Raw genomic sequence first — 11946 nt, 5'->3', positions numbered from 1 at the left:
TTGAAACTATGTACCTATTAAACTAAACGCGACACAGTTCAGGCGTGGACGCACGTGCGTCTCGTCTCGATGCAAAGATAAACTACCGCGGGTGCACCGGTGTATGAGCTCTAAGCGTATTTTATTAAATATGTACTTAATACATGTGTGTTCCTTCCATAGTTGAAGAATATTGTGTACATTATTATTTGATTATGGTGACGTTTTATTTCAAGTGATAGTGTGTAGTGCGATGATGTACAATAGAAACCCTATGCTCTTTGTATTGCTGGTAGTATTGACAGGGGTGTCCAGCACCCTGACCAGCACGAATGATACAAATTCGTCAGTGTCTACATGGTTACAAATTTCTCCAGAGGTTATGCGTAATGTGCCATTGAACCTCAAGAAGCAACTGCAAGAGCAAGCAAGTAAAACTATTCCAAGAACACGACGGAATGCACATTTCGGATATTGGCCATATACCAGGCCAGCGGTTCCTACATTGCTATATGGGCCTACCCCAAGAGTTCATGAAAGATATATCGCTAATAATGTTGATAGACGGTACTGGCCCTACCAAATGATGAAAAATTCTTATTATGTGCCACCTGTATACAACGCTTTTACAAGATTTCCTAGAACAAAGCATTTCATGAAAAAATCGAGGCTCATGCTTTTATATAATTATTGGTCTCAACCTAGACCGGCCCATCATATTCCCAATTCAATTATGTCAAATAAACCCACTTTTATGGATAATATTTTTACATCGTCGTCAAAACAAACTACACCAGTCACTCCTGAAAATAACTACGAAGAACTTGTAACTACAGTCACAACTGAATCCCAGACAGAGCTTCCCATCCTTGTTACGCATAGCACTCCAAGTAATGATGATGATAATCCAAATTTAGCCCCAGATATGGAAACCAGATATGAAGGCTCTACATCTTACACATCAGACGCCAATAGTCAAAGTACAAATAATGAAACTACAGGTAATGTAAGTGCCAACACTGAAGAAATGGTATCAACTACACCGTCGTATACCGAAATAACAGAAACTTCTAAACAGTATGAAGTGGACCAATTAAGTAGCAACCAACTAAAGGAAAAATACTTTAAGACCGTAGAGATTTTCGATCGTAATCTTTATCAGGTAAGTTGGTGTTTTTATACTGATTTTAGTGCGAATATTAATACCTTATCTAATATCAAGTTGCAAATACAACATAATAATTGGTTTTGTTAAATTATGTTCCAGTTATGCGATAACAATAACTTATCACAATATTGGTATCGATTCTGAAGGGCACATTCTAATTTTAACGCTGTCAAAAAACGCTTACATTCTCTCTAAATTTATTTGGCATTCTGAAGGCACCGTTTATCTCCAAAATTAGAGACGTCACTTTAAAATTTGAATCTGACAGCGTTAAAACTATTCAACTTAGGTTAGATGGTCGAATTGGTATTCTGAAGGTCGCATTTTTAGCGATGTCAACGTAAAATTAGCAACTTTCTTCCTAAATTTAAAAGGGGTCTAAACAGGTGCCTGTTAAAATTATACTAAAATTTCTAAAAGTAAAACCGTGAAATATATGGGAAATCGTTGTTGTAGGTGCATAAATATGGATTTAATCTGGAGTTTAGGTCTTCCTTAAGTAAGTTAAGCAAATTTCAGTGATATAAGTGTACTGTTTTATGGAGAAATAAATATGTGAAATTACCCCTTATTTGTGTTATTTTTACCAACCCTGAGAGTACAGATTGTGACGAAAATCAACCAAAGTAGGGCTCTTGTTGATAGGATGCTTCCTTATGTAAGTACCTTATTAGGTGGGTACAATAAAACTTAATTATTCCTTGTGTACAGGTAGAATATATTGAATCTATTTACTAACCTAAAATATGGTTATAAACCAAAAATAAAGCTGAAAATGGATTAAACTATGCATCTAATTATAGGTAAGAAGTTGCTTACAATCAACAGGCTACGTAGGTACTTTAAAAAGGTATGTAAGTAGGAGGAATCATTAAGTTTAGGTTACCTATCTTGATTACTGAAATAGAGGTGAGTACCTAGGTAAGTAGGTTTTTTTATTATTACTTATGTAAGTATCATAGGACTCTACATATCTTCTCAAAGAAAAGTACCTACTTACTTAAAGAAGAGTACCTACTTACTTAAAGAAAAGTACCTACTTACTTAAAGAAAAGTACCTACTTACATACCTACCTACTACAAAACTTCTTATCAAAATCCTGTTGCCTATGATAAGATGAACAGTAGGGATAATTCTTAATAATTGTAATGATTATGATCAGTACATATCTTTCTAACTAGCTAATAATAAAGCAGGTAGATGTACTTGGCTCAATTTGAGTATTCTTACCTAAGTATAATGATTATCATAACATAGGAACTAAAGAGTAAAGTAATAGGAACCTATACTGATCAGGTCATCTCCCCTATATCCAAACAAATTAATGGTTATGATGTTGGCAGCAATAAAACTTTTTGCATTGTTAAAGTAACCAAAAGTAAATCTTTGAAATAATTAATAGAGGGGGTTTGTTAGCTTTACTAAGTTTATTCACTGCCAACTAAGTTTTATTACCACTAGAAAATGAAAGTAACACAATTTAGAGAAGCTTTATTTCATTTTATAACATAGTCACATGTATCTATCAAAGTTCTTTTGTATGAAATATAATAATCTTGTTTATTATATGCACTGACGAGTCTTGGAAGAGGTCGCTTCGAGAAGACAAGATTTTATAATCCTTCCTGGGTTTCAATTTAGTTCTGTAACAATAATAATATGATAAGTATATGAATAACATAAACTAAATTGAATAATTTATAATATTTTTCACTACATCACATAGTGCACTGCATAAAACAAACTGTATGTATAGGTAGGTTGGTACCAAGATAGACTTTGATGCAATCAGCGGTAGACAATTAATGAGACTGGCTAATCGTCTCCTGCCCACTGGACCGACGACCTTAGGCGGGTAGCCGGTAGTGGCTGGATGAGGAAGGCCGAGGACAGAGTGTTGTGGCACTCCTTGGGAGAGGCCTATGTCCAGCAGTGGATGATTATGGGCTGATGATGAATCGTTTCACCGCTAAGAGAGATTGAAGTACTTAAGTATCTTTAACACTCAATTATTTAATTTTGTTAATTTTGTAAGTAAGTACTTACATGGGTTTTTCTTTTTTTTCACTCTATTACATAGTAAGTATAAATACTAACCTTCTGTTTAGGTAACTTAGATAGTCTGAACGGGAATGCGACTGGATCCTTTCATACTTGTTAATGCAGGTGTTGTGTTTCATATAACTTGCTGGCTGATGTTTTAAGGTTATGTTTGCATCTGAAATTATAAAATATTTCGTAAGCAAATATACACGAATAAGCAGAATATGAATAAGGTGCGAATTTCTCATTTTATATAATGGATTTGCACAAAACCTTCGAAACAATCAACACGAATTCCAAAGACGAATCCGTCAAGTTACATGTACTTAAACATTTCACTATGTTTATGGCTTACCTTATAGGAAAATTTGTGTAATGAAAACCTTTGTAAGCAAGTAGCTATCACGGATAATTTAAGATCTTTCGTATTGTATTTATCACCATCGAATTTTTTCCCGGCAATCGGAGAAAGAAAACAATGAAAAAGTCAATGTATTTTTTTGGGGTTGCCAGTAATTTATTTCTAAATTACCTATAATGAGTCACATTGGAAACACTAATAGTTATGCTTTTCACGATAATAATAGGCTGTAAATGCATTTAGTATATTTTTAAATATATTTTTAACATGTTTTTATGTATTTAAAGTAAATTAAGATTAAAAAAATAAAATAACGACTATATTTCCATGATATCTATATTTCGCTGCCATCATTTGGTATTTGTCCTAAGTATGGGAACACTCATTTTAAAGACGTCAAATCAGCCTATTAAATTTAGTTGGCCGTTAAAATCGTTGCCTTCAGAATAGCAAAAATTAGCGCTGTCAGTTAAATTTAGAAATTTTAGCTCATTTTAAAATTAGGAAGTGTGCCCTTCAGAATCGATACCATTACCTATTTAACCATGGTTAAGTTATAATTAACAGGTGACATTCGCGAAGCTAAGCAACAGTAGCGAGGAGGGGCGTCAAGAGAATGGCATCAGCTTCGTGCAGTCGGGCCTGCTGCTGCATCTGGTGCTCACTGCTCTTAGTCCTGCTGTGGACCAGGAGATAAGGACTGAGATTGAAGATGCTACTGGTTATGCGCCTACGGAAGAGGTTAGTGATTTAAAGAATGTATTTGATTTTATCCATTGACATAATTATATTTGATTTTATCCAACGACAAGGTACAGCCACGGGAAAATTATTGATTTTTGATTGAACACAAATAACAATTTAGGTATAGGTAATTACCTACCGTGAATACCTACAGTGAACAGATGTTACTCAATAGGCGGACTTCTCGCTAAAAGCGATCTCTTCCCTGTCTTAATACCCCCAACGTTATTAATTTCATTCTATCTTCATCGCCGCCTACCTAACCTAACCAAATAGGTAACAATCTATGCCTCCATCAGGAAAGAACACTCATCCTCAACAGCGTCCTATCCTGGCTGCCCCCATCCAGTGCATCTCTAAAATTCCGTCGCGCCGCGCGGCTGGTGGCGGCGCCGGGAGTCCCCGTGGGCGCGGGGCTCGGGCTGCGGGTGGACCGGCTCAAAGGGACGGAGGACCCGGCGGAGCTGGCCAGGGTTCTTAATGATATGGTGTGTTAGTTATTACCTAACTCTCAGCAGACTACTTAAATCACATTAAACTTTATCTAACTACCAGCAATACGCATTATTGTAAGTATTTCACAATATAACAGACACAAGTATAGTTTTTATGTTACGACTTTGTCGGCGCTAGAAGTTCTGAACTAAGAATTAGTTTACCACCGATCAGGTAGAGAAAGACTCCGGCGGATCCCTTCGCGAGACGTTCGAGGAAGAGGAGCTTACGGGCGGCGTGTGCGCGGCGCTGCTGAGCACGGCGTACCTGCGCGCGCGCTGGCGGGCCGCGCCCACGCTGCTCAACCACTCGAGCGCCTTCCGCCGCCCCTCCCCCGCCGCCCCCGGCGACACCCGCGCGCTGCGCCTCACCGACCAGCTGGGGTACGCCGACCTACCCGACTGGGACGCAGAGGTAAGCAAAGATGAGCTTGTTAGACGTAATTTTATTCAAACTCAAGAATTTTACAATATTTTAAATGCAATCTACCTAACGTGTGTATGATATGGAGAGAGCTAATCACTGTAAGGTATGTACCAGCACAAAAGGATGATGTACACGAGGAGGGTGGTGAAGAAGACGAAGCTGTTGAACAAGTCGGCGAACTGCGCCCAGTCGTCGTCGGCGGCGGCGGTGGCGGCGTCTGCAGCGGTGAGGTCGGCCTCCAGCGGCTTGTGGTCGTCGCCCGGCGCCGCCCACTCCGTGAACACCACGTAGCGCGCCGGCGAGCGCGCCGTGAGCCGCACCGCCGCGCGCAGCCAGCCCGGCGCCGCCCCCCGCCCCGCGCCCCGCCCCCGCAGCGCCGCGCCCGCCAGCGCCGCCGCCACGCCGCACAGCGACAGCACCATGGAGTCGCGCGCGAACAGCAGCAGCACCGGCGTGTCCGCGCTGTGCTTGGGCAGGTTGTAGCCGATCTCCGACAGGAATGTGAAGTGCGCCAGCAGCGTGAAGCAGGCGAGGCCGAGGCGCGCGGGGCGGCGCGCGTCCAGCAGCGGGCCCAGCAGCGTGAGCAGCGCCACGGCCGCCGCCGGCGCCACCACCAGCGCCGCGGGCCCCGCCGACTCGCGCTGCAGCACGAACGTGTACTTGAGCATGGGGTAGGTGGCGTTGTTGTAGTTGCCGGGCAGGCGGCGGTGCGCCACGGTCAGCAGGCGCCAGCCCGGCCCGTCCTGCGCCTCGTCCAGCACCACCGGCTGGTTGCGGTAGAACGTGAAGTTGACCTGCTCGCCCGTGTGCATCCACGAGCCGAAGAACAGCGTGCAGTTCTGTTTGTCGTAGGGCCAGCGGCGCAGCGCGGCGCGGCACACGGCGTGGTGCGCCAGCGCCGGCACGCACGTCACGGCGCCCGCGCTGGTCGCCAGGCACGTCACGTAGAACGAGTCCATGTTGAACTTGGACGCGTCGGCGTTAAACAGCGCAAGGCGCGGCGTCCAGATCTCGTGGCTCTCGAACTGCGTCTCGGCGATGCCGCCGTACTGCGCCGGCTCCCAGCCGAGGAACTGGTCGGTCCAGGAGAGCGCCACCCAGCTGTGGATGGTGAACGTCTCCTCCTGGCTGTCGAAGGAGATGTACTTGAGGGCGAAGCGCACCTTGACGGTGACGGGCGTGGTGTGGTCGCGCACGGGGCGGAAGTCGGGGCTGTAGTCGCAGAGCAGGTCGCGGTGCAGGCGCGCCTCGTGGGTCTCGACGGGCGCGCGGTCCGCGGGGCACTCGTCGCCCCGTGCTAGGGGCGCGGCCAGCGCAAGCAGCAGGAGCAGGGCGCGCGGCATGCTGCGGTCGCCGAGGCACTGCCGCCTGCGCCGCCGCCGCCGACCAGGTAACGTGACTCCGCTACGCCCCCACTGATAGTGCACCACCCCCCTGTGCCCAAATGGATGATAGGAAATCCGATATGTTTCTGCGCACATGTGCTGATAGTCTGATAAGTACCTAACGTTAATGTGTAAGGTAATTTTCTAATACCACCCAACTTGATTTACTTACGAAGTTCCTATTAAATGAGGCAAAAAACCCATTTCAATGCATGGATCAATCAATAATAAAATCAATCTTCTATTTAATAGGTACATAAGTATACCTATTATGGCATAACTGCTATGACTTATTCTTAAAATCAAGTAACGCAACACTAACTAATCCACTCCTTTGTCCTCAGGCGATAGAGATCCAGTACTTGGAGCCAGGATTGAGTCTGCTACTGGTGGTCCCCCGAGAGCCCTCGCTGCGGTTGCTCGCCCAGCGCCTGGCGGCCGAGGGAATCTCGCCCGTATTGCAACGGCTGCAAGAGCGACGCCTGGCCGTCGTCATGCCGCTCTATACATTGAGGATGACTCTTCTACTGCCTAATAAGCTGGAGAGTGTAAGTATAATTTCCTAGGGGATGACTGGGAAAGAAGTGATTTGTAGGAAGTCAAGGAGCCCTGGCGTTGCCGCCGGCTTGCCATGACCGCGGTGCTGTCTTGCACGATTTGGCAATCGGTCAGAGGAGTGGTTTGTGGATTTCTTGATTGTGTCCTCGGCATTCCTCATCCAGTCACTACCCGATACCTTTTTGAAAGCTCGTCGCTTAGCAATAAAAGTAGCAAAGCGAGTTGTAGCCGGTAGTGTGAACAGTCAGCGATCAACTATTTGTATATGCATCTCTTTTATTTGGGAACACCCAAATATTCCGAAAAACTTTTTTCCGAATTTGATAACCCCGAATATGTAATTTACGAAATATTGCAATACCGATTTTTTAAAATACCGAGTTATAATAATCACGAAAATTATAATTTCGAATATTATAATCACGAATATTGATATTACGATTGTTAAATATACGAATGTTAAAAAATACGATTACTTTAATATACGAAAAATAAAATACCGATTTATTATAATCACGAAAAAGTCAAATCCCGATCGGAAATATGATAATTCGTGATTTTGACAAAAAAACATAAACGTCTTTAAAACTTTAGAACCAAAACCAAAAGATAGGTGCGACGTTGAGCAAAGCGAGGAGGAGCGTGTTAGGTGCACATAGATATCGAAAAACAAAGCGGAGCGCAGCGAAGCGGAGCGGACCGTTTCAAATATAGAGCAAAACAATTGTTAGGATTTTTATGGTGTTTAAACTTAAAAACCTTAGGACCTAAACCTAAAGATAGGTGCGACGACGAGCAAAGCGAGGAGGAGCGTGTTAGGTGCACATAGATATCGAAAAACAAAGCGGAGCGCAGCGAAGCGGAGCGGAGCGTTTCAAATATAGAGCAAAACAATTGTTAGGATTTTTATGGTGTTTAAACTTAAAAACCTTAGGACATAAACCTAAAGATAGGTGCGACGACGAGCAAAGCGAGGAGGAGCGTGTTAGGTGCACATAGATATCGAAAAACAAAGCGGAGCGCAGCGAAGCGGAGCGGAGCGTTTCAAATATAGAGCAAAACAATTGTTAGGATTTTTATGGTGTTTAAACTTAAAAACCTTAGGACCTAAACCTAAAGATAGGTGCGACGACGAGCAAAGCGAGGAGGAGCGTGTTAGGTGCACATAGATATCGAAAAACAAAGCGGAGCGCAGCGAAGCGGAGCGGAGCGTTTCAAATATAGAGCAAAACAATTGTTAGGATTTTTATGGTGTTTAAACTTAAAAACCTTAGGACCTAAACCTAAAGATAGGTGCGACGACGAGCAAAGCGAGGAGGAGCGTGTTAGGTGCACATAGATATCGAAAAACAAAGCGGAGCGGAGCGTTTCAAATATACAGCAAAACAATTGCTAGGATTTTTATGGTGTTTAAACTTAAAAACCTTAGGACTTAAACCTAAAGATAGGTGCGACGACGAGCAAAGCGAGGAGGAGCGTGTTAGGTGCACATTGATATCGAAAAACAAAGCGGAGCGCAGCGAAGCGGAGCGGAGCGTTTCACATAATATAGCTTAAAAAATATTGTTTTTATACGCATTATGCTGCATTATTCATAATAGATAACCATTTCTTGTTAACTAAGAAACATTCGGGAATTTGTATTTTCGGAATATTAAAACTTCGGGATTCGTTCGTAATTTAAATAATTCGATATAATAAAAATCGTACTTTTGAAACATCGAAATAATAATATTCGGAAAATTTACTTTCGTCATTTTAATGAATGTGTTGTTTGAAATTTCGTTTATTAACTATTCGTGATTTTCGTTATTCGGAAACTTAAAATTCGGGATTGTGAATTATTCGGAACTATGAAATTCGAAATTTAAAAAATCGTTATTTTCATATTCGTAAAAAAGTAATTCGGAATTATGTAGTGTACCCCTTTTATTTACACGGAATTTTATATCTATTGTACGTACGTTTCTTGAGCGAGAAAATAGTCGATAGTTAATCGTTTACTCGCCGTTGGTGTGCGGTGTCCCAAACCAAATACATGTAAATTCTTAGTTATCTATATTGGTAATTTCCAGATGGGAGTGAGCGCGCTGGTGTCGGGGCGCGGCGGGTGCGGCGCGCTGCGGCTGTCTCACGCCGTGCAGAGGATCATGTTCTGGGCAGAAGCGGGACGGCACGCGTACAAAGATGATGGTGAGCTGTAGTTTGCTTATTTATCTACATAATCATGTATTTTCAAGCCCAATAAAAAGTGAGATTTGTGGTTTTAACACTCAGTTAAACCGTGATGGTAAGTGGTTTGTGGTGTCCACCGGAGTCAACATGAGGTGCCTATTGTAACTCTTACCTAATTAATTTCGATTCAATAATCACAATCATTCTTGCCAACTGCTGCATCCTCCGGTAATATTACAAAATGTCCTTAATCATATTCTGCTAGCCTAGCACGTCAAGTGGTGCAAAAGTTCTCAATCACCGTCACGCACGCTCTTGAGGCCGCGCGATGCAAAACTTTTGTCTTGCGCCCCGTGCTAGCACTTCTGGCCCTGTAGCATAGGGCACTATTAAGACGTGACAAGAGTTCTCCGTCGCGCTCGCTCTTGAGGCTGCGCGATGTGAGTGAGTGCGATGCTATACTTTTGTCACGTTTTGCGCCCCATGCTAGCCATTCTGATGGTATCATATGTTTCCCCCAGGCATAGAGTGGGACGCCCCCGCCGAGCGGGAGGTGGCGGTGGACCGCCCCTACGCGTTCTACGTGCGCTGGCGCAACGTCACTCTCATGAACGGACACTTCGTACTGTGACCGTTACATTACTAATAAAGGTACACCTTCACAGGAAATATGTTTTATTTACTTGGGGTTGGGGCATCGACTTATATTAGTCTATGCTTAGGGTGACTTGCACCAAATATTATAACAAAATTAAACCTATTGTTGTCCTGCTCGGTCAGTATACTGTTAAACCGAGAGAGCAATAGATTACATTTCGTTTAAATGTTTGGTACAAGTGACCCTAAAGGAGTCTACACCGGCCGACACAGCCCGGCGGCTTGGTGTCGGCGACCCGAACCCGCCAACCCGCCAACATGTGTCATGGGGCTGTGTCGGTGAGTTAGTCGGCGGCAAGAAATCAGTACAACTTTTTTAGTTAGTGATTGCAGTGTGTACGAACGTGACGCGTTGTTTTTCTCGAATATTGCAGCCTACAATAAACATGGATACTGATGCTGATCTAATAATAGCAGCATGTGGAATAATTTTAGCTGGGTCCCTGAAGAGAAAACGACAGTGTTGGGTTAGACCAAGCTTAATGAGTCGCAGTCGTTACAGTGATAGAATAAAATATTTAAGAACAGACGATTTGATTGTAAAAAGACCCTTACATTTTAAGACATTTATGTCGTTAACGTTTACCGACTTTGAATATTTACTAAGCATTGTTGGACCTTTACATTTGTATTTAATTCGTTTGCCATCTCATTTAGTGCATCAAAACGTTTAGGTCTACATTTGTGATCCAAGTGTTTTGGATTCCATAATAATTCCTTTGTATGATACAAATTTATTAACTTTAGAGTGGTTTCTTCGTCCCATTCCATTATTGCAGAAAATCGCAAAAAAAAAACACAAGCACGTGTCACTATCGCTGGAGTGTCGGCGGGCAACTGAGCTGAGCGTGCGCGTACGCAAGTCGCCGGCCATGCCGCCGACTTGCACGCGCGGGTACGAGTCGCCGACATGATTCTTGAAACAAAGTCGCCGACACCAAGCCGCCGGGCTGTGTCGGCGGGTTTGGTGTGTAGACTCCTTTAGTATGACCTACAGTATGTTAACCATAATAGTTATGATAGGTAGGGTAGTTATTGATTTGATTGCAGATTGAATATGTAGTTATGAATAGGTAGCTTTTGAATGAATTAATAGTACCATTCATTCATTCATTTTAAAAAATGCACTTAGTCGATACGGTCAATATGCAAAAAACGATGTAGGTATACGAACGATCACGCTACTCGTACATACTCCAACTAGAGAACCTAGGTATTTGTAATATCACTTGGTCTTCATTATATCGGGTCACGTACTCGCCCTCATAAAATCAAGATAACATCGAATTGAGAGCACCGGTATAGCAAGAAAGGTGTGTGGGTATTTAGTCACTTTTTAATGAAAACGATAGGTAGATACTTTCAAAGCTCTTGAACTAATTTAAGGAGCTGCCAGCTATAGGGGTAAAGCGTTCCTACCTACTATAATTTCACATTGAATTCAGTATGTGGAGTGCGAGTTTTACACCAGTCGAACAGAGGAAAGTCAGGAAAGTAAACGTAAATTTGTAAGGCCCGGTAGTGTCGCCACCTAGCGGTACAATACGCGGTTACCTGCTTTGTTTAAACTGCTCATTCAAAACTCCCACTAGGCCCCCAGAGGTTGTTTACTTTTATTGCTCGTCATAAGTGTCGCTCATAAGTGTAAAAACTTGCACTCAGATCGTGGAGAATAGACAGTTAGCAGTCACCTCCTAGAAAACGGTCCTATACTTAGGTATTCGTAGCTGTGATCCAATGTGGCAGTCCATACTGCCCATGGCATATGACATGTCGTAAGAGCGTTCATACGGCACTATGGACGCACAGTTGTTATAACTACTTATAACTTCGTACTTTTCTATCTACCTATTTGTTTTTTTTTTCAGTTCCACAATGACCGAGTAGGTACGCCTACCAAATAAGCTATGAATCTGTGATGATTAGGTAGCTGTTAGTCGCTTCGATGAGTTTT

General features: G+C 43.0%; 2 protein-coding genes and 1 long non-coding RNA gene across 3 annotated transcripts; 1 reads left to right on the top strand and 2 right to left on the bottom strand.

The window, feature by feature from the left end:
* Positions 1-2626: 2626 nt before the first annotated feature.
* On the bottom strand, positions 2627-4084 carry LOC125489602. Its single transcript, XR_007267082.1, has 3 exons — positions 3547-4084; positions 3246-3366; positions 2627-2791 (listed from the first exon to the last, which is right to left on the bottom strand). It is a non-coding gene; the product is annotated as an uncharacterized LOC125489602 (long non-coding RNA).
* Positions 4085-4116: 32 nt separating this feature from the next.
* Positions 4117-10004, top strand: LOC105398773 (the record flags this gene model as incomplete). The annotated part of the gene is made up of 6 exons (XM_048625687.1): positions 4117-4293; positions 4596-4784; positions 4951-5205; positions 6947-7150; positions 9236-9353; positions 9857-10004. Coding segments are annotated over 6 exons (1053 nt in total), but the record flags the coding sequence as incomplete, so codon positions are not given.
* On the bottom strand, positions 5222-6614 carry LOC119691243 (neuronal acetylcholine receptor subunit alpha-7). Its single transcript, XM_038108296.2, has one exon. It carries the CDS (start codon positions 6558-6560, stop codon positions 5307-5309), a length of 1254 nt encoding a protein of 417 aa, XP_037964224.2. The 5' UTR covers positions 6561-6614; the 3' UTR covers positions 5222-5306.
* Positions 10005-11946: the final 1942 nt, after the last annotated feature.

Source organism: Plutella xylostella, chromosome 15 (genome assembly GCF_932276165.1).
Source record: "Plutella xylostella chromosome 15, ilPluXylo3.1, whole genome shotgun sequence".
Classification (NCBI taxonomy): domain Eukaryota; kingdom Metazoa; phylum Arthropoda; class Insecta; order Lepidoptera; family Plutellidae; genus Plutella; species Plutella xylostella.
Note: the sequence above shows the minus strand (reverse complement) of the source record. Positions and strands in the feature narration are given on the sequence as shown.